Source organism: Athene noctua, chromosome 1, assembly GCF_965140245.1.
Source record: "Athene noctua chromosome 1, bAthNoc1.hap1.1, whole genome shotgun sequence".
In the NCBI taxonomy this organism is placed as follows: domain Eukaryota; kingdom Metazoa; phylum Chordata; class Aves; order Strigiformes; family Strigidae; genus Athene; species Athene noctua.
In genome coordinates, this window is record NC_134037.1 from 142,983,407 (window position 1) to 143,005,656 (window position 22,250).

At 40.2% G+C, this 22,250-nt stretch overlaps 2 protein-coding genes across 4 annotated transcripts in view; one reads left to right on the plus strand and one right to left on the minus strand.

Annotated features, from left to right (window-relative positions):
• The first annotated feature begins 131 nt into the window (after nucleotides 1–131).
• Nucleotides 132–13,097, plus strand: HHLA2 (HHLA2 member of B7 family). 3 transcript variants are annotated; one of them, XM_074898852.1, is made up of 5 exons: nucleotides 132–412; nucleotides 4,105–4,201; nucleotides 5,288–5,608; nucleotides 6,088–6,348; nucleotides 8,198–13,097. In XM_074898852.1, the coding sequence occupies exons 2-5, from the start codon at nucleotides 4,138–4,140 to the stop codon at nucleotides 8,599–8,601; spliced, it is 1,050 nt and encodes a 349-aa protein (XP_074754953.1). In that variant the 5' UTR covers nucleotides 132–412; nucleotides 4,105–4,137; the 3' UTR covers nucleotides 8,602–13,097. The 3 variants fall into 3 exon arrangements, 2 of the variants coding, with proteins under 2 accessions (XP_074754953.1, XP_074754943.1); XR_012633104.1 differs by lacking the exon at nucleotides 132–412 and having other exon boundaries at nucleotides 3,880–4,201; nucleotides 8,198–11,093; nucleotides 12,375–13,097; XM_074898842.1 differs by lacking the exon at nucleotides 132–412 and having other exon boundaries at nucleotides 3,880–4,201.
• Nucleotides 13,098–13,241: 144 nt separating this feature from the next.
• MYH15 (myosin heavy chain 15) overlaps nucleotides 13,242–22,250 on the minus strand; it is a 45,153-nt gene continuing 36,144 nt past the window's right edge. The window contains exons 35-42 of the mRNA XM_074898830.1: nucleotides 21,036–21,228; nucleotides 20,178–20,381; nucleotides 19,065–19,190; nucleotides 17,527–17,697; nucleotides 16,899–17,003; nucleotides 15,679–15,774; nucleotides 15,040–15,177; nucleotides 13,242–13,373 (exon numbers count right to left, since the gene is read on the minus strand). Of these exons, the coding sequence (XP_074754931.1) occupies nucleotides 13,356–13,373; nucleotides 15,040–15,177; nucleotides 15,679–15,774; nucleotides 16,899–17,003; nucleotides 17,527–17,697; nucleotides 19,065–19,190; nucleotides 20,178–20,381; nucleotides 21,036–21,228 (1,051 nt within the window). The 3' untranslated portion in view covers nucleotides 13,242–13,355. The remainder of the gene's footprint in view (nucleotides 13,374–15,039; nucleotides 15,178–15,678; nucleotides 15,775–16,898; nucleotides 17,004–17,526; nucleotides 17,698–19,064; nucleotides 19,191–20,177; nucleotides 20,382–21,035; nucleotides 21,229–22,250) is intronic.

Genomic DNA, 22,250 nt, shown 5'->3' on the forward strand with positions numbered 1-22,250 from the left:
GAGGGGCGGGGCTTGTAAAGCGTCCGTCTGCGTCAGCTGCTCAGAAGCTGCGCACCTGGGCCGGGAAATGCGCCCCTTAGTGCGCTCAAGGGGCTGGGGGCGGGCGGGCAGGAGCGATTCTTTTCACACCGCTTGCAGCGGATAAAGCCTCACGGTGTGAGGCCCGGCCCGCGGTCACCTTTCAACACGCGGGGGAGGGTATTTCTTAAAGCTTCGCTGCTCTTCCCTGCCTGATGGGTGGGCTTGTATGCGTGGGGCTGTATGGGCTTTGGTGTTGGTTCCTCAGTTAAATATTTACCCGATTTAATACTGAGCTGCGAGCATGTGGCACCGTGGAGGCTGAGAGGAGGCAGCAGCTGTACCGCTAGCTGATAGCAGAGGTGCGGTAGTTTACAGCTAGATGAATGGAAAAGTAAGTATTGCAAGAGAAGTTGTAGCTGGAGATCATCTGTAGTTGCCAGCTGGAACTGCAGCGGGGCGGTGGGAAAGAGCGGTTGGCAAAGCTGTTTTTCCCGAGAATGCAGGAGACAGCTTATCTATGTACTGCTTATACCAGCAGGGATCTTTGAGGACAGACACTGCTTCCTTTTACTTCTTACTGCATTTTTTTTTTTTTCGTTGTAAGCCCTTTTCCCTAAAATACTTGAGGTGTTCTGTCGTTTTCTTCTACTGGAAACCAGATAGCACACGCAAGGTTTGAACTGTCCAGAGAAAACGAAGCACTAGTGAAACGCCTTTAGAAAATAATTACCTAATCTTGCAGACAGCCCAAGGCACCTACAGTTAACGTTTCAGGTTTCTGAGAAAACTCCTGATAATTTATATTTTACATTCTTTTTTGTCCTGTGCCCATACAGCATTTTCCTCGCTCCCTACATCTGATTCCTGTGCTCCGCCTTAATGAGAATTGCTGGTCTCTACTGCAGCTGCCGTGCTCTTGCTCTCGTAATGCCGGAGCACAATCCCCAAGAAACATCACCACTGCTGTAAAGATCACATTTCTGACAATAACTAATGTCTTCTGTGACTCAAGCTTACAGCTTGCAGGGGTTGTCATTAAAGAGTTTAACAAAGCTATGCAAAAGAAATGGTTAATAGAAAAAGCTTTGAAAGCCCAAACAGAGAGAAGTGAAAGCAAGAGGTGTGCAAGCTGTTCGTCTTGCTTTACAAGTTTTTTCACTTGTGCGACTGGAATGAACTTGAGCTTTGGTATGTATAGGTGTGGTTGTGAAAGGAGCGGGGAAGAGGTAAAGTTCCACAGCTGCAGGAGAGCTGTGTATTCGTTTTGTGTGTGTGTATATATATATCTCTCTCTAAATATACTCTGCCTGCAAGAAACACCCAAAACAAGACGACTCTGAATTTTTTGGCTACTTGTGAGATCAGAAGAGGTAAAAACTCCAAATGGTCTTCTAACAGCTCTATGGTGTTATACGTGTACAGGGTCAGGGAGGTGGGGAATATGATAGGTGTATATTGAGGTAGAATACAGTATCTTTGATCTATTTCCTAAGACAATTTTTGGTGTTTAGAATATGGGAACATTTCTCGATAATTGAAGTGTGGAGTTAGGATTTAAGCCGTAAGGGTTTCATTGAGGGGAGGAAGAGAATTAACTCTCTACTACAGAAAATGCCTCATGAAGATTCAGTGGGGAAGTCCTGGAGAGCTAGTATCATTGTGGCTAGTGTGAAATTTTAGCAGTATGTGATTAACGTGGGGTTTTCTTTTAAGTTTATGCATTTATTTTACTTGTTTGCTTGGTAAAACTTGAAATCCTTGGGCATTTCCAGTCCTTGTAAGTGTGCATGTGCTTGAACAGTACTGTTACTAAGTTACAACAGTTGAAAAGTAATTAATGAGAATCCTTTTTACTAAGGGATAAATAACATTTGTTTGACAGGGTTAAGATATTACAGTATGCATGGCTGCTCTCAAAGTGGGTCACAGAGGAAAGTTCAGTGAACAGAGACCAATCCTGATGCCTGTATGCTAGGGGAGTGCTCTTTGATCAGGGTTCAGATTGAGTACAGGGTTCAAAGATCGTGAAGGATGTGGGACACATGGTTTGGTCGCTAACAGAAGAGAAAGAATGCGTGTACTGATTGATGTTCGGTTCCTAGAATGGCAGAAGCAAGTGCAGTGTTACCCCTCCTACTGTCTGAGCTGTTCAGTGCTTGACTTGGCTGTATGTGTTGGAACATGCATTTTACTGCCTTGCTCTCAGGAACCCTGGCTGAGCTGCTGCCCGACTGAGCCTGTGGTGGTTCTGTATGAAATGCGTCCTGAAAACCAGAGCATCAGTAACTGACATGACTACAGTGATCTTAATTATAGTTGCATGCTGTCTGTATAAATAATTTCATATTGATATTTCACTGCAAAGCCTTTGGGTGTGATTTCTTAGTTGTGCCTCTTAGGTCTGTAATAAACAGAAAAAGCATATTTCTTCAGTACTTTGCAGTGTGACTCGAACTGTCAGCATACATACACTTTATGCCTCTAAGACCCCAGACCTGTTGAAGACTGGCCAGAGCCTACACTCCTTAGGTTTTTCTGCAGACCAACAAACGTTTTTCTCAACACGCTACAATGGGAGGATCCAAAGTTAAGATTTTTGCTGAACATGAAAATTTTCAGTTAAGTAGTTACAGGTTTGTGTTTTGGTACAGCGTAACAGAGTACAGGTAGGAGATGCAACGCAGCCTGCACTGTCCAGGCTTGGCTCCTTGATGCAGCCTCCAGAGGCATCACAGAGGTCCTGTGGGGACCATATTACTCTCAGAGCATCACTGCCAGTTAAATGTGACTGCCATTCAATGTGGCAGTTCACTCACTAAGGGAAATCTAGCGTTGATTGCAGTTTCTGAAATTCGTCAAGCATGATATGTTGTATCAATCAAGTTGGAAGTGATGGACAAATGAGCAAAAAATCCAGTAAAACATGGTGTACACCACTTGCCCATACAAGGAGAAAAGAAGATGGATACTGACAGCTGCTGCTAACATGGAACAAAATTACACATCATAAGTGTTTGTTTTACTCTTGCCTTATTTCTGTCTCAGGTGTACTATTTTGGTGCCCTGCTGTTGTTTTTTTTTTTTCCCCTAATAGAAAAGTGAGAATACATAAAATAATCACACTAGCTTTACAAAAGAAATAACATGCAAAAATCATTGGGACGCAAGATTCACATCTGCCACAAATACAATCAAACACACCAGTCAAACTTACTCATTACTATTAAAAGAACTGGCTAGCATGCCTGGCTAAACCTGTGCCCTGTGTGAGTTAGGAATGGTACCTATAGCTGTCCTTTGGGGAGAAGAAAAGGACTAGGGAAGCTCTTTAAACTCTTTTCAAGCTATTTGATTCATGAAGTGATTTTTCCACTGCTGTATTTTAGAGCCGCATGCCTGGTGGAAGAAGAGTGCGGTATGTCAGTTACAATAAGATTATTCTTTTTTTGTTGTGTATGAGAGCTTCCAGTTCATTGTTATTTAACTGACAAACCAGAAGATACGATGGGAGAGTCTCCTCCTCCTTTGCATTCCTACACTAGCATTCTGTACATAAATTTTTTGAAGTTCAGCTGATGGCCTTTTGATCTGTTGAAGCGTAAAGTGTGACAAGTTCTTTATATCGGCAGTCTTTGCGAATACAGGCAGATTTCCCCCCTAGAAAGTCAAATATTGCAGTGATCAGATTTTAGGAAGTAGAAAAATCTGGCTTGACAAGGGACATCTTGCATCCTTTTGGAAATTATACTTGCCCACTTTTCCTCTGTATCCTGTTCATGAATGATAAAGATTAATGTTGCCTAACCCTGTAAGAACACTGAGGGTAAATAATTTCTATTTATTAAAAATAAACAGCAAGTATCAATCTGCAGGGGATTACACGGGAATAAGAAGGCCTCAACCATTACGAAATGTATATTACATAATGACCTCAAGGCCAAAAATCTGGGCCAAGAGTGTTGCAAACAAAAAACATGATACAAAGGCCTACAGTCCTTAATAAGCTGTACAAAAGAAATTATATAATTAGGGTACATCTTTTACCTCCATTTAAACAGGTTTTGTCCCCTCTTACATTGCCAGTTTGACATGAATCTACTATGAACCAAAGAAGACATGAAAGGACAGAAAATACCATCTCTTCTCATCTCTTTATTTCACATAAGTGCGACACTTTGGGGTAGGTTTTGGCTCTATTGCTTATGAAAAATAACAAAGATGACAATTATTACTTTTTTAATGGGGGGACGTAATGAATTCAAATAGTGTTTATTAATAGTAAAGAATCAATTTGGAATAATATAAAATACTCCTGAAGAAAAAGACGGCTGTGTGGAAGATGACCGCATGGATGGCCATGGCCATTGAGCACCCAGACTTATTTGCCAACGTTTCCGCTGCATTGTGTGACGGCTCAGCAGGCAGTAGCTGTCAGTTTGCACTGGAAATAGTTTGAAGTATATTGGTTGACTTTGCACTTAGAAGACTGTGGAAGACTCATCCAGATTGCCCTGCCAGATGACAGCTGCAGCCAGACACTTGCTGCCAGCCTAACAGGTTGTCTGACCTAGGCTAAGGTCCGTACAACAGTGCTAAGTTAATGCAGTCAGTTTTTAAAAAGATTCATTTAAAATAATTCCTTTATGCCAGCAAGGCCTAAAGTAAATGCTAATGGCAGTCAGGTGCTACCACTTACATGAATTAATTTTGAATAATCCACACCTTAATTACCTCCAGGGGCTGGGACAAAACTCTCTGACACCTTCTGTGGTGGTCAAGCTGTTTTAAGGAGTTCTTTCTGTCAGTTGGACCATCACGTCCTTTTTTCCTGATGGTACAACTGCTTGACACTGTGAGGTTGTTGGTAGCCTGGGTCATTACAACATGGTGCTATGAACGTTTGAGCGAGTAGCAAGCTGCAGCTCAAAAGGTTTTGGGGTTGACAGTGGTGCTCTTGGAAATGCATTTGAAGCTCAGGTGCTAAGGTGGAGGCCTGCTGATTTGAATAGGTAGGTGACTACTCAGGGTATCTACTTAAACTGAGTGTAAGTTCAAAGACCAGAGCTCTGCGTTACAATATTAATTAAACTGAATGAAGACCCGTGCTGTCCCAGTGACTTGCACTACAGAAAAGCTGTGAAAGAGTCACTGGCACACTTGGTAGGAATGTGCTGACTGCCAGGATGATTTTTGTCAGGGATAAGGTGGGCCAGAAATATGCTTGTACACTAGATTTAACTCACTTCTTTGTATTTACGGGCTTTAGGTTTTACAGAACAGGAAACAGTAACGGGGCTGTTTTCCAAGGATTGCATCCTCCCTTGTCTTTTCCCACCTGGGGACGATGAAGTAATTTACTGGAAGAAAGGGGAGAGAAATGTGCACAGCTACTACTACCAGAAGGATCAGCTGGAAAGTCAAGACCCAGATTACAGACACAGAACACAGCTGTTCCGTGAGAACATTCCTAGTGGAAATGCCTCCTTGAAACTTAGTAACCTGACTTTGACTGATGAGGGCCCTTATAATTGCTATGTGGGAACTCAGCAAACTAAGGTAGAAGTGGAAGTCATGCTGCATGTAAGAGGTTGGTAAAATGTCAAAAGTGCTTGAATTGTGCTAGTGGAAATGGAATTACAGCAACAGCTTTTTCTGTGTTATTTCTCACATGAAATCAAAATCCTCTAACCCTGTAGAGCATCTTTTGGGCCTAATGGTGTTATCAAGCAGTTAATTCTCTCTGGTGAAACGTAACGTGAGGTGAAATATTACAGTGCAGCACTTGTTCTCATAACCTACAGAATGGTGATTTCTAAGGGGTAATTAGGCAGTATACTTGAGTTTTAAAACATTATGTGGCTTCTCGGAACAGTACAGAGCCTGGCATTGACAGTAAGTAGGTTATGCTTTCTTTTGTAAATTTTTGCTTTCTTTTGTAAATTTTTTTCTCAGTTAATGCTTATTCTCCCCAATGTTATTTCAAAAGATGAATCATTTCAAGTTAAAAAAGACTGTGAAAGTAGTAGAACTGATTTTTTAAATATTTGTTATTTTTTTAATCTACAGTTTCCTCTCATTATGCACTGGAATACCAAAAGACAGACACAGGAAGGGTGCTGAAGTGCTATGCCTTTCTCACTTATCCAGCACCACGTATATCTTGGGTACAAGGCAATACAGCCATACAAGAAACACATCAGGAGGAAACCAGGGTTGGAGTTCTCTATTCTTTTAGAAGTGACCAGAAAATTACAAACACAGCTGATCCTTACTACTGTCGTATTCATCTCCCTCATGAAGAGTGGGCTGCTGAATGGAAGATGCAAGGTAGGAGTGAATGGAAGTCTCTTCCTGCATTGTTACTGACGTCACAGCTGGTTTCAGAGCCAAATGAAATACAGTATTTCTGCAGGGGGCCAACATGGATATGGGATGGTGCAAAAGTATGCACTTTCCTTTTTGAAACTCATCTGTTACTATTACAAGGCTGCATATGTCTAAGAAAAAGGGATGAGAGGGGTGGCTTACAGTTTGTAAGTTAACTTTACTCTGAATATTTCTTCTATATCGCTTTCACATTTCAAGAGGTGCCCAATAATCAGACTTTACACTCTATCAAGAAAAGATTGAACTTGGACAAAATACATGGAAACCTTAGTGAACCTGGGGGTTACATGAGGAAAGTTTGCCTGCTGCTCTAGATGCGTATGCTCCTTCCTCAGTCCATTTTCCATCTTTTTGCCAGACTTCTATCAGTACTGTTTGAGCCTTTCATTATACTTCTCTTCAAGTGCCCAGATTTAGTGCTGAGGGTGCATGGGAGTGGAGAGCAGCAAGCGCTGTTTGCATTTGAGCAAACAGCAGCTTGTTTTTTAGTTAAGGAAGAACAGGACTATGAAATTCCAACTCCATTTTGTCTTCCTCCTCAATTTCACTGGAAATTCAGTTCAAGTAAACAACTGGTACTTTTCAACCTCCCCTGTTTCTTAGGGAATAATTTTTAATCGGATCAGGAGCAATGCAAGAACAATTCCCTTGGATGTGCATGGCTGCTTTCATCGCCCTGATTTCCCCCTACAGTTTATCTAGACTCAGATCCTAATCCACTGCATATGCTTCAGAACAAGAGTTTTTAATTTACATACAATAGCTTACAATATGGAACGTTTCAAGTATGGCATCATAGCAGATAACAAGTGCACTGTGTTCGTTTTGTTAATCTATCCTTCTGATCCATAAGAGGAAAAGGTACACTTCATTACACTGTGTTTGAATTTCCCTGCATCCATCTGTCCTCTCACTGGAATATTTTGAAAATGCACTGCTTTCCTTTTCCTTATAGAATAGCAATGTGGGGTACAGTTTTGTTTTGTTTTGTCCTCATGGTTTTCAGCCCCATGCCTCTGTTCATTTGGCCCCACACACAGAAACCAGGCATGGTTATACCATGTCAAAATAACATGTTCATTTTGTCTCCAGCACTACAGTCTCCTCTGTTTTGCTTTCCTTTGCAGCAAATCCCTGCTGTCAAATTGATAGTTGTGCTATGATATTAATTTGTCTTACATTAGTATTTTATACATGAACTATTAGTTCCACTTACCTGCTCTTTCCTTCCCCATCCTTTTTTTAAAAGCTATTCATTAATTTTAAGTGTTCCACACAGACAGGTAAAGTGCTTAAGTCCACCATAGCTGGAAGTTATTTCTAACTAAATACAATCTTTTTATTCTTTTAACTAAATTATATTGTAATAGTTTTACCCTTTTGCTTTAAACACGCAGGTGTCTGGTTAGTTGCATTTTCTCTCTGCTCCTAGCACGTGGAATTTCATGCTACTTTACACAGTAACTTAGACGAGGCTGAATCACTTTTATTAATGAGCCCCCCAATTAGAGGAGAAGTAGGCAAATGAAACAAAATCATTTTCATAGCATAGATAATACAAATTAGATTTTTTTTTTTTTTAATGTAAGATAGGTTTGCTTTTAAAATCTTCAGGTGCTTCTAGAAGCATACTGTGATGTTTGAATATGATATCAAAATAGTTAAATATATTTTTATATTTGTCCACAGTAGTATGAGACTTCAGAAAAAAAAAAATCAGAAAATGTCTAAATAACCTTCACAGTATTTTCCAAGAAGTTGCAGAGAGTTCTTCAATTATCTGTTTCAGACCAGCTGTCTAATGTGGAAGGAAATAGCACTGCAATTTCTTGTGAATACAGCAGTAACACTACAAACACGGAAGGTCTCAGTGTTGTCTGGACATTAAACAGAAACACAGTGATTTCAGTCCTGGCCTCCTTCAATGGTACATATCACTCTTACCAGCCTCGAGTCCACATTAACCAAAATGACTTTTCGCTGATGTTGCATGATCTTACTGCAAATGACAGTGGAGAATATCTATGTAATATTTCAACTCCCCACTACACAAAACTTACTGTGAGAACTTTGAAAATTGGTAAGTTATTGCTCTTTCTATTTTGGAGGATGGGGACTAGTGAGGTGAATGCAAAGCCAAAGAGTCCATCAGAAATCTGTAAAGTATTGAGAAAAATCATCTTGTGTATTTAGTAAAGGTGGGTAGAAGAGATACTGTGTTATTGTTGTCCCAGGAAAAAACAAGTTTTCTAATATGTATTTATTTAAAGACTTGAAGTTTCTTTTTTTTTTTTTTTTTTTTTAATCAGCAGTTTGTTGTGGTAAAGGTCTCAAAATCAGTGGCTGCCCTCAATTGCCACCAACTGCTCTCAGAGCTGAGGGCACAGGGGAACTCTCAGCATCATGTTCTAAATGCTCCACTGATAGCAAATACATCTTTTAAAGGTAGCAGGAAGATGAAGGGAAGCCCAGAGATGTGGTATAAATTTGCCTGCGGAAGAAACTTTGTTGAGAACACACAATTGTTATTTTCAGAGCTTTAATTGTACACAGCAGGCCTTTTTTAGGCCTGGGAATATGTATGTTTATATGCATGACTGAGTTTTTATAAACTGTAGTAGTTTCCAGCTGTGAAGTCTTAGTTACAGTTATTTCATTGTCTCCCATTTCAAGGAGACTTACTGATTAAATTTTCTGGAGTAATTTTTTTTTAACCTTTGGTAGGAGATTTTAGTAAACAGAAAAGTTAATCAGTCTATTGAAAACTCTTACTGACAGTTAAAAAAGATTTACTCCAGCTTTCTAAATTTATAGTACAAACAAATTACAGATTTTTTCAAAAATAGTATGCTGTTTGGGATGCAGCTGCCTTAAATCTCAGTCCAAAGGGAGGAGAAAAACCCCACAACATTCAAACAGTGGCATGTAGGCATTTTATGCAATTAAATACAATCACCTAAAAGACTGAGAACTAATATTAGGTCACCTCATTTTATTTTTTTATTTTTTTTAAGAAAGAAGAGAACTTGAAACAAGCCAGTAGGACATGAACAATAGAGGCAACATAGTAGAAAAAGGGCTAGAATAAGTGATAACTGCATATTTTTGTCTTACTTTCTTCTTCCTCCCCCATGATAGCTTACTTTCAGTCTGAAAACTTGATGTAGGGTGTGTTCTAAATGGCAGTGGTTATATGCAACCTGAAGGAGGGGAATTAGATTAAAGAAAACGGTTATTTCAGACAAACACACTTCCTTGCAGCTCAAATTCCAGTGCTTCTACCTTAAGTGCACAAGTCTATCAGTCTCCCTGTACATTTAGTGGAGACAGACACACACATACCTGTCCAGCCCAAATATGAACTGGATCATCCTCTACAAATGCCTTTCTCTAGCTGCTCTCTGCAGATGGATCTTAGGATAGTGTAGGTGACACAAATCCCCTCTTTAGTGGCTAAATTACTGTGTTGCTCACAGAATTTTCCTACTCGTGGAGCAGAAATACATTATACAGACCAGTGAAGACACTTAGCAGGGAGATTAGCATCTTGGTGATGGCACAGGCTGAAAGCAGATAGACACAGTAGGGCATAAGGGAATGAGCTAGATCAGGTGTTGGATAGTGGTCATAGCACAGCAGCTGCTCCACCATCAGAAAGATTTCCAGGTGCCACTGGAAAAGAGACTTTTAAGGGGAAAAGTGAGATGATTTACAATAATTTTGGGGGTCTTCTCCTGCGTAAAGAAAGGTTTGCAGCTTAAAGCTGCTCTACGAGAGGAGCTGACAAGGAAATATAGGTCTGCATGGGGGGACAGAGCCATGCTAACGGCAACGACTAGATTAAGTGCTCTGTTTTGGCAGTTCTCATTTTTGAGTGTAGAATTTTTCAAATCCTTTGAACAAGATGCAGCAGTGTAAAGGAAACCTGAAGTTAAAGGAATGAGTCCTCTGGGTCTGAGTTTTCTCAAGTTGTTGAAATTGGCTGGAGTAATGAGATGCCTGGTGCCACACAGATGTTTCTGCTAGATGGGCTCTTATCTCCTGTGGAATTCATTGTTACTACCCACCCAAGATTCTGCTGCTTCTTGTGCCCACCTGGATTGCATGGTTGCATCATGAAGTTGGGAAATGTTTTAGTTGAAAGTTGTAAATATTTTACGATAGAGATTAAATCTGTGGGCCAGGCTGGTCAATGTTTACTGAGTTGTTCTACTGGAAAGCAGCACTGAGCACTGTACCTGGAGGCAGTGTTTACCATACTGGGCAGTTGATTGTTTTTAAATGGGACTTGTATTAAGAAGTCATCAAATCATATTACATGAGCACACATGGAATTCTGTATCAGCACAATTAAGTAAAATAATCTGCTTTCATCTATTGACACTTAAGTCATTAAAGAATCACTTTGAAGTACGGGTCAAGTAATTTGAACATTGCTGTATTAGTAACATTAGGGAGAATGTCTCAGTTTTTTTTAAAATAATAGCTTTCAGATTATAAATAAGAGAAAAATCATATCTTTATACTTATTGAACAGTAGCAGATGTTAATTTGCGATATAAAGCACTTATGTTAAACTTTTTGAAATTTGTATTTTTAAAGAAAATTCAGGTAACGCTGGGCCAATTGTGCTAGGAGTGATTGCTGCAGCAGTGCTGTTAGGATTGTGTTTCTGTATGTACAAGGTATGTAAAATCATTAGGGGATTTATTTTTAAGGGTACTGTTAAGCTTAAATCCAGACCTTGACTGTTTGACCAAAACATAAATTTGATTTTCTATGGTTAAGGCGTACAAAAAAAGACTGAAAATGTAGGATGATAAGTCTCAGCATAAATAAATTGTCCTTGTTCTTGCTGTTTTCTATGTCCAAAATGCCCTCTTTGGTACATCTATGCAATTGTATATTCATTGTAACAATGTTAGCATGATGTTCCCTTGACCACATACTCTCCTGTGCTCTATAAAAAGATGAGGAAGTTGGTTACCCTTCACAAATACTTTCTGATAACTTGCTTTAAAAACAAACTGGTTAATTTTCTCTCATGTTTAAGACCAAAAAAACCCCAAACCAGAACATGAAGTTCCTCAAACAATGCATAGTCTTCATTAGAGCTCAAATGACTATTTCAATTATATCCGATGTCAAAGCTCACCAAAACTTCAGTATGAAAAATTATACTACTTGCTTCATTTAGGAGACTGTTACAACCATATGGCCCTGATCTCATCTCTTTACACATCTCTCCTGTTTATTAGAGTACAGCATCTTCAAGTGGATGCGTTTTATTCTTGTGCACTTGTAATAGGCTAGTTCTGTCTTACAGGTCTGTCTCCCTCTGTATTTGTAGTGAGCATCCTTAAAAAATGAATTTTAGCTGTTCCTTAGGGTACATCTTTCTGTGTCGGACAGTACAGCCTTATCCATGGAGAGATACACCTTCAAACTCACTGGGCATTAAGATTTTGTCACAGCCTGAATTTGGTAAGCTTCAGGAGATGCTTTACAATGGTTACTGTGAGGTTTGACAAGAACACACCAGAAGGACAGCTCTAAAATTATTGTCTATCTTTTTTTCATTTTTCTTCCACTTAAGAGATTCACTTGCATGCTTCTTATTAGTCTTAATGCTAACATGCTTTAGAGATGGTAACATACTTCTGAGATGCAGCCACTTAGTTTGAAGAATTTAAGCAAGAATCATTTATCTTGGGACTTGTTGAGACCTTTAACATACTGTAATCAGAGAAAGTAGAACAGTTTACAGGTTAACTCAGATCCAGTTACGGTGATGAAGGACTGGATGGAAGAAACAGAAATGTTTCTACACTGCTATGTGGATGTTTATTTTACTCATCTAATGTTAAAATGGGAAATACTAATTTATAGTGAGTGTGTCTTGTTCTGTTCCCACTAGAGGATTAATTTTAAACATCAGTTTTTACAAACATTTTTGTTTTGACTAGAAATGCAGAAGAAGCAGAGGAATCATATGAGCACCTTGACATATCGGAAGAAAATCCCTCTTTGCTCACACAGGTGCTACCGAGATTACTGCTGAAGAGAACAAAGAGTTCCTTCACCTTCTCTATTGAGTTACACTAAGAGCCACATGGAAATGGGATTATCTGAGCAACAGTAACAAACAACTGAACTGATAGAATAAAAATGTAAGTCAGCTGACACTTGTATGTGAGGTATTGGTGTGAAAAATTGGAATTTGGATATTCTAAAGGGACAACAAAAATGTTTCCACAGAAGAAGATTAAGTTTTGAGGGATTTTTTTTTTTTTCCTCAGTATGAGGGAAAGAGAGGGCTTACTATTTTTCACTTTTAGTCTTTTAATTTCAAGCAAAGATGACTTCCCAATTTGAAAGTGGAAGAGATCTAAGAGAACACCCTATTTCTGAGCAGTCCTGATGGGACATGTCTGTCCACAGCATCTCCTGTGTCTGTCCTGCAGCTGGTGAATGAAAGTCCTCTGACTGGTAGTAGCAGAAGATTCTAAACTGATAGTTCATACAAAAAAGTTTACTTTCTGCTCTCCTACAAAGTTCATACAGCAGTACAGATGGAAGCTGGGTTATCCCAGCTTTAAGGGCTGCCCCCCTGCACAGGTTTCATCTGTGCTGCTTTAACAATCAGCACATGAAATACATGAGGCTGTGGAGTGTGGATTTGCCCTTGGTTTTGATTTTGTCAGAGATCTGCCAGTTAGGATTTGTTCCAACATAATGAAGTGGGCTGTTGGCAAGATAGAATCTTTTATTGATCCCTGGGGCTTGGCAAAATGGAAACACAAATAAATGAATGGAATACACTACATGGTCTCTCTGGATTTTCACTTGATGTTTATTTCTGTAAGTGCTTATTTTTTTCTACATCTGCTTTCAGTTGTGCCTGATTATATCAAGCATCTTCTCATATCTGTCAGCTTAGACTGTACTTATTCCTCTTCATGAACCTGAAATGCAATTGAGAAAGTATACAGCTGTTAAAAATTGAAGTGTTGAGGGGGCTTTTGGGTAGGTTCACAAGTAAATGACCAAAGCTTCTGCTTCCCTGGTATTACCAGTTTGTGTCTGAAATAGCCTAGCAGCAATCTAGCCAGCCTTTGCTGTCTTACTTCAGCTAACAATGCAGGTTTCTTGTCCTCATGCCAGGGTGTATATCCCTTTGATAGCAGATGACTTCTATACAACCCCGTTTCAATAGATGGTGGTGTTCACTCTGAGTCACACACACTTCCTAGAGTTTCCAGGAACGTGGGTACTAGTAGCAGTAGACAAGGTATTTCTAATGCCACACTGTTAGTCTCTCCCGTGCCTTTCTCTCCCCAAAGGAGATGTCATGACTTTTGGAATAGCACCCACTGCCTGAACTTGTTTCCTGACAGCTACTGCCATTACTGACACAAGTCTCTTTTTGTGGAGATGACTCCTCTGCATGTACCACTCAGCTCATCTTTTGTCAGCACAACTCTGCTATAAGCCAGAGCTGCGAGCCTACCAACACCAAATCCATCTAACTACTAGAAACAGGCATCCACTTTTCTGTAACTTTTGCATATTTGAGACAGAAAGAGGGTACTAGTGAGATACAGGGAATAAATGGCACTCTTAAGAGTATTTTAAAAAATAAATTACCCTTATGGTTTACCTTTTTTAGTGTCTGTGTGATACCATGGTTTTGTGAAATTATACGAGGTGAATTTTTTTTCTAGATCTGGAATAATTTAAAGAAAAAGATGTGGAAATCTTTTACTCCTAAAAGCTTCAGAACTTGTGAGTTTCAGATGCAGTACTGCTTTCATCATACATAAATGTGTGAGAGACCAGATCTAGTTTTAATGTAGCTCTGCTTTAGATGGTAGAGCTGCATATGGTGGAGCTGTCACCCCCATAAAACCTAGATGACATTAAGCATGGGAGATTGTGTTACACTTGCAAATGAAATAACATAAAAGCAATGACCGAGCCCATCTTTCTATCACTCCTACAAGTAACAACCCCATTTTTTCATGTCCTGCTTGCCTCAATGCAAGCATAGATAAGCAAAGGTTTCTTTCAGTTCCAGATGAAGTTCTTAAGCACCTTTTAGTTTCATCAATATTACTCTACTGTCATTCTGAAAAAGTGCAAAACACCACAAATATTTCTAATTACTAACAATTTCTCAGCACTTAAGTGACTAATCACTAATATTTTCTTTTCATCCAGCTCTTCAAATCAGTACAAGGTCATTGGAAGAGCAATGTTACAGTATCTGCCCCAGGCTGTATTACATATACAGAAAAGTACATCATCACAGGGAGAAAAAGATAGAGCTTTTTAGTATCGCTTGCAAAAAAACCCCAAACCACCAGTTCTGGAAACTTCCGGCTGCTGAGCACAGAGGTTAAATGACAACATCGAGGGGAGGGAGAATTAATTTTGCCTAAGTATCAGATTGCTATCCTAAAGTCTTACCTTTATGTTAAAATAAAGGGTAGGCTGAAACTAAAAAATGCAGTAAACAACAACTTATTCTAGTTCATGCTACTTTAAGAGATGTAACAGATCTTCCTGCATACATAGCATCTACTACTGTGTATTAAACAGTCACATTTACCCCATACAGTATAACCATACCTTTTTCATGCCAATATCTCTTGACTTGCTCCTCAGTTTATTAACCTGAGATTCAGCTATTTCAGCCCTTTCTTCAGCATCATCCAGATCATGTTGCTGTTTTCTGTACTTTGAAAGGTACAGATTGGCTTGAGCTTCCTGGTGAGAGAAAACAGTGCAGCTGATTTCCTCCTGTCCACATGAAAACAAAGCCTTCCATTTCAAGAGGGAAGAAAAGTGCTCAGCATGACTAGGTAACAGCTGTGTGGGAACCACTTGCCTCCTGGAGAGCTGAGACTTTTTTCACAGAGTTGATGTTTCCAGTGGCACTCTCCATGTTAAGTGAACTGGGAGGCTTGCAACACACTTTCTGAGGAACTAGGAGGAAAAAGGGCTTTCCTGTTCCTTCCCTCCCCCCTTTCCCTTGCAAATTACACTGCAGTCTTAAGATAAAATTTAATACCTTTTCTTATATATAATCAACACATAGGCTACATATTTTATATTTATTATAAATACAACCTATAGGGTTTATATGAATATAAATCCAAATATTAATACACAAAATGTGTATTTGTACTAAAAGCTTCTATGGATTAAATATTGTGGGTTTAGAACAATAAATTTATCAAAGGTAAAAAGGCCCAAATAGTTACTTACAGCTTCCTCTGCTTGGTGCTTGTAGCTCTTCACTTTTAATTGTAGCTTGTCTATCAGATCCTGCATCCTGGCCAGATTCTTCTTATCTTCTTCTGACTGTATTGAAACACCATTAATTGTGTTGATAGTGTAAAAAGCATGTCCCACAGTGCAGTAGGTATAGATGTCATACATACTATTTTAGAAACATATAGTTCAAAATACAAACATGCCATAGAGTGATCACCCCATGTATAGATGAGAAAAATTTCTATAGGTTGATTGAAAATGTATGTAAGCCTGGAGGCTGAGAACTAAAAGAGAGTGCCCTCCCCATTTATATGTATGTAAATATAGATACATATAAATACAGATATATATGTGCACACATATTCAGAGGTATATACATACATATATACATGCTCAGGAGTGAGGAGCAGTCTTGTCATCATAGAGCATGTCATTATTTAGTGAAACATTTATGGGTGGGCTTAAAAACATGTAATTTGCATATTTTAAAGTCTAGTTTGGAGGCATTTCTGGTAAAAGGAGCCAGGTTTAATCTGTCACACTCCATAAGGAGAAGGACCAGCTATTTTGTCTGCACATTGTATTCTAAGAAAAGAGCCTTCAGCCTCCTTGTACAAAAGTCAAACAACAGGTAGGAGGCTAAATAATCTCCTAAAGCAGATGGATGGGATTATTTTCTTAAGAATGCTGTTGAAAGCAAAAGGATCAGCAGAGAGCACTGAAGACCTTTTTCGAAAGTCAAGCAGCAGCAACAGCAGCTCTTAGCAAACCTGTGGGAAGCTCAAGACTAGACCTTGCTGCTCAGTGATAGGTGACAGAGCCCTGGGACCAGGCAACCCTATGCTGAGTGATGCATCAGTGTCATCTGAATCCTCCTGGTTCTTTTTAGCAACATCAGCACAGCTGAGAGACAGCTGGGCTCTTTCTTCTCTTGCAGTGTGAATAGTCATCTAAGCCTGCTCCATATTAATACTGTGCTAAAACTGTCTGAATCCCAGCAACAGAGGCTTTCTAACATTAGGTACAATGAATCAGGCAAGATGGTGGTAACCTTAGGAGTTGTTATGTCCCTCCTATCCCTAAAGCTTCCTACAATCAGAAAGCTCTGGGTACAGCCATCCTTCATTGAAACACTGAGGCAACTTAAGACACTGTTTGGGAGAACACATTTCTTTCCAGTGACCTAGTGGTTACCGCAGTCCTCAGCATACCTGGTAAGTCAGCTCTTTGATGCGTCTCTCAAACTTGCGGGCTCCTTTTTGGGCATCCGAATTGCGACGGAGTTCAACCTCAAGTTCATTCTCCAGCTCACGAACCTGCAAAAAAAGAAGGAAAAATCCTTGCCCTTATGCTACATATATATAAAAGCAGCAGATAATTTGGTTCACAGTTCAAGAGATGCTCATTTTCTCAGCATCTCCATAGACTCTAATTTCAGGAACAGATCAAAATGTCACCTTTCCATTCTGCTTTTTCATAATATATATAAGCTGCACTAGCAGTCAGAGGTGCAGACATATGCAAAGGCCAAAAAAGTTTAACTGAAGCAAGCATGCGAGAGGTTTTTGCTGGTTTTAGATGTTGGGGGTTTTTTAATTAATTTTTTTAAAAAATCAAGGGATTGGTCACCTGCTGTGCTACAACAGCTCATTATAGCTGCATGATGAAGGGGAAGCATGCCTCTGAGAACTACTCACCTGCATTCTGTGAAACAGAGGAAAGCATTCATAGTATCCCTTATTGGCTTCTATGAATTTATCAGGCAGCTCTAGGGTACCTACCTGGTCCCAGTTCTGTAAGCAGGATACAGAGTGGTCTGAAGTTGGATCACAAACTTACCCTGGATTCCAGTTTCTGGATCTGCTTCTTGCCACCTTTCAGGGCTATTTGTTCTGCTTCATCCAGTCGCTTTTGGAGGTCTTTAATGGTTTGCTCCATGTTCTTCTTCATTCTCTCTAAGTGAGCACTAGTATCCTGCTCCTTTTTAAGCTCCTCAGCCATCATTGCTGCCTGAAAAACAACCACATTTTACAGCAGCTCTCTTATGCTATTGGATTATGGCTCAGAAGAAATGATGGAAGATTGATCTTGCATTATCCCCTATTTGGATCATTTACTGTACCCAAAGTTCCAGAAAATATCTTCTGTGTGCATATCTTGCCTGGACAGAAAAAACACAAGAACAGAATAGCCTTGGAGGCCTTTTTTTCCCCCTCCCTATTCTAATCTAAGTTTCCCCTCTTTTTTTTTTCTTTTTGTATCTGTGCTATATCATGTCCTCCTCTAATTCCTACAAGTAAGCCCGTGCCATTCACTACAGAAATTTTACACAGCATTTATTCAAATTATAATCTTGGTGTTTAGAGCTCTCAAAAGGTAGTAGTTTAAAACAACTGGCAGACAAATTTCCCTTCACAGCCATAGACAAGAGCTTCCTGAGTGGCTGTAAGAGCAAAGTAGTTTCTGCAGTTTGTGCTGGGATAGGAAGCTCAGTCTCAACATCTTACAGAGTCCCTGGCCATTCTGTAAGAAAGGTAACAAGGGTGTCAGCTCATTCCTGCTTTGATATCTGTGCCTGCCACCAAGATTCATTTACAGGTTTTGTACCCACCACTGAGCAGTCATTGGAAGACAGCAATCATTGTGATCCAGGCTGAATCAAGCACATCCATCATCATCTCTCTGGCAGGCAGCAACAGTGCTGTCAGCTGAGAAGACCGTGGTATGGGAATAGATCTGTCCAGGCACATGTAACTCACAGAAACCTCCAGTTTTAGCTTTCATTTTATGTGTTGGTATGATGTGATAGATCAGCTGAACTCTGAAGACATGGATTTCTCCAGGTCTGCAGAAAATGAAACTATACCTGCCCAAATTGTGTCTTCCCTGGAGGAAGAATACACTCAGTCTCTCCCCTTGGGACCTTAGGCGTCATGTTTATCCAACAGACACCTAGTTCTAGGGTACCTCATTTGGGATTTGGTAATTTTTTTCTCTCATCAGTATCTACATACACCAGGAGACCAGTTAGCACTAGCTCAGTCTGAACTGGTTTAGTCTGTCCAGATGTATAATTTACTTTGATTCAAAGGTGATGTTACCTGAGACTTTGAGGATCAGTGGAAAGTGCATTCTTGGGGCAAAAACCCCTAACAAACCAACCAAAACCTAAACATCAGGAAAAAGTCCTTCCTCTCTTTTTACCTCTAGCCTATTTTATTTTGTAGTTTTATCGGTTACCTCCAGATAGCTGTGGAGTGTTTTGGATGTATGAGCTTTGTAACAAGCACAGAAATGGTGATCTTGGAAATACGTTCTTGGCTGTCCTAAGACATTGCAGTACTGAAAAGAAATGAACAAGGAACTAGCCTACTTACATCTGTGATTGCTTTCTTGGCCTTTTCCTCTGCATTCCGGCACTCCTGGACTGATTCCTCCACTTCATTTTGCATTTGGGAAATATCACTCTCCAGCTTCTTCTTCTGATTGATCAGGCTTGTGTTCTTTTATTAAGTTTTCCCCAAAGGAACAGTGGAAAAGGAGAAAAAGTGATGATTAGAGACATAACTCCTCTAAATACTAACAGTACAGCAAGGCTTACTGATTTTTGCAACTCTTAGAATACACAGAGCAGTATTTGGGAAGGCAGGCCCAGGTATGTGGCAAGGGCTGGCCTGTGTAGCTTCAGACTGAGAAAATATTAAAAATACTCTGAAAGCTGTACATATTCAGATTTTGATTCAGATAAATTAATAAGCAATAGGTTGAAATAGAAGAATGAATAAGGCAGTTCATTTTGGAAAACTAACAGTCTGTAATAAGTTAGTCAATGAGGTGATTAAAACACAAGCCCTATGTCATCAATGGGCCAGAGGAAACGCTGCAAAACACCACCAGCCTGTAGCACATTTTCATTTCTTTCTGACCATTATTCGGTGAAGAGACGCTTTGGTTTTGTAGTAAAAATGCTGGTGAGTCAGGGCACACCCCTCCATGGCCCTATACAAACTGCAGTGTCCATCTTGACAAAGTCCAAAGGCCTGTCTTAATGAAGACCTGTGACCTGGCAGAGAGCACTTTGCTGCGGGGCAGTTTCCTGCCCCGCACAACACACCGGTGGTCAGAACTCAGCCTCTGCAGTTTTAATCGCTGAGTAACATCAGTGCCCTGCACAGAAACAGCACCTGTGTTACTTCTCCAAAGTAATGCGTCACCATCCCAGACAGGGCTTAACTAAAGCAGGAAACTGCTTTTACAGCATAGAAGAAGGAAAGAAAGCAAATTTCCTCGTTATCTTCCATTATCACTTTTTCTGGAAACTGTTTAAAACAACTGCTTGAATCGTCAATTCCAGCTAACTGGAAGGGAGTGACTTCCTCATTTTCTCGCTTGAAGGAGGGCAAGGTGTGTCTGACAACATTGGACAAATAGTGCTTAATAGACAAGGCTCAGTTTAACCTGTTGAGGGAGAGAGCACGGAAAAAGCCAACCTGAGTGTGAAGCAGGTTCACACGTTCAGTGGCTTCCAGCAGTTCATGTTCTGCCAGCTTCCTTGCTCGTTCAGTTTGGTCCAGCAAAGCCCTCAGTTCATCCAGCTCCGACTGGAGAAGATTGTTCCTCCTGTCAGAGACTGCCAGCTGCTCCTTCAGATCTTCATTCATGTGTCCCAAGTCATCCAGTTGCACCTGAAGCTCCTATAACAAAACAGGTGTTTGTTTTTTTACCAGTGCAACTCCCTTTCAAGCCGCTCTGCTTACATAAGAGGACCCCAGATTGCAGAGGTTGCATATCCAATAAAGAAGCACTGATTTCAGTGAGACTTCCTTCACACTGTAAGCTGAATAGCTTTGTGGTATGTGGTGCAAGGAGAGAAAAACCTGTGCGTTCAAATCTGTGAGAGCTCATGGTTTTGCCTGAGGCGGAGATTTAAGCTTAGCAAAGCTGCTTTTTTTTTTTAAAGCTATTACAAATGTTGAAGTAAACAACAAAGCTGAATATGCACATGTTCTGTGTCCTCCAGCCAACTGACTTGCTCTCCACTTTTAAAGGACTTGCAAGCTCACAAGAATAGATTTTCAGTTCCTCATACTGCAGCTTTCTGCCCCTGCAGGAGGCTATAGCCAGCATGGGTTTTATGACTGGATCTCATCCAGCTTGTATGCAAGTCTTGGAAGAAATCCATGTTTCAGTATTCTCTTACATCAGATGTGATCACTAAGGCCTTTCCCTGCGCATCCTTGGGAGGAGCTTCTCTCTTAATTACCATCACCATTGCTGTTTTACTCTGTGCTAATGAAGCCTAGCCCAAACCGACCACTGGGTGCTTGGACTGGCAGCTCTTGGAGTACCTTTATTTGGGTCTGCAAGACACGTGCTGACTTTGTTGCTTCTGCAGCATGCCTGTTAGCATGGCTGAGCTGGATTTCCATCTCGTTGAGGTCCCCTTCCATCTTCTTCTTGAGTCGGATGGCCTCATTTCTGCTCCGGGCTTCAGAATCAAGGGTGGACTGCAGTGAATCTATGGCACGTTGCTGATTTCTCCTGAAAAGGACGTGAAGTCGTTTTCCCATCTGCACAGGAATGTAGAACTACATGCAATGGTACTTCACATTCTGGAAGTGTCTCATTTCCAGAAATAGAAGTATATTTCTGAATGACATACATAGCACAGGTTTCTAGTGCCTCACTGCCATCTAACTGGCTGGTGTGCTTCACACCCTCAGCTAGCTCCTGATCTGTAAGTACCTATAGTATCCTTCTCCTGCATTTCCTTTGGCAATATTGGAGCAAGGAGTTCTCTCAGATCTCTTGTAAAAGCAAGCAAGTACAGGTTTGAACCTAACAAGAAGCACTTCAAGCTTAGCAGTCACTCACCAAGATATTTATGGAATCATTCACTGGGATGTTTTACATCTCAGCCTTTTAATGAAGGCATTACTGGAGGGGATTAATCAAACTGAAGGTAGGCAGCTACATTCTATGCTAATTACTCTAGGTGCTCTTTATAGTAAATGGCATGTGTAAGCTACAGTTTACTGTGTCTTAAAGTAGATGTTGAAATATATTTCTTATGCTCACTTATAAGGGGAATAATTCAGGAATAGAAATCTGTGTTATGGACATCTAAAGTTAGAAGAGATTAAGCCCACCCTAATTAACAGCCTGGTCCCCCTGTGAAAGAAAGCTTAGTGTCAATTTAAAGATTGCAAAACAGATACAGACAGATGCTTAATTTTCTTGAATCTGTAACAGTCAAGTCCTATGATTAACTCAAAGCACAGAATATGATTTGCATAGGGAAATATTTGTCTTGCTGCTGGCCAAGTTTTGCTGAAGGCGTAGGAGTTCTGGGAAATCACTGAGTCAACAAGGAAAACCTTGAGGGCCTTACTGCTTCAGCAAGATACTGAACTGTGCCCAAGACTCCCAGGGAGCAACACAGCATGTCTACTGAACAACTTAGCAGCAAAACACTCGTAACAAATCTGAGGCATAAAGCATTGTTTAGTATAGCTTGCCCTGAGATCTCCATAATCCAGACATCTGCAGGACATCAGAAGATA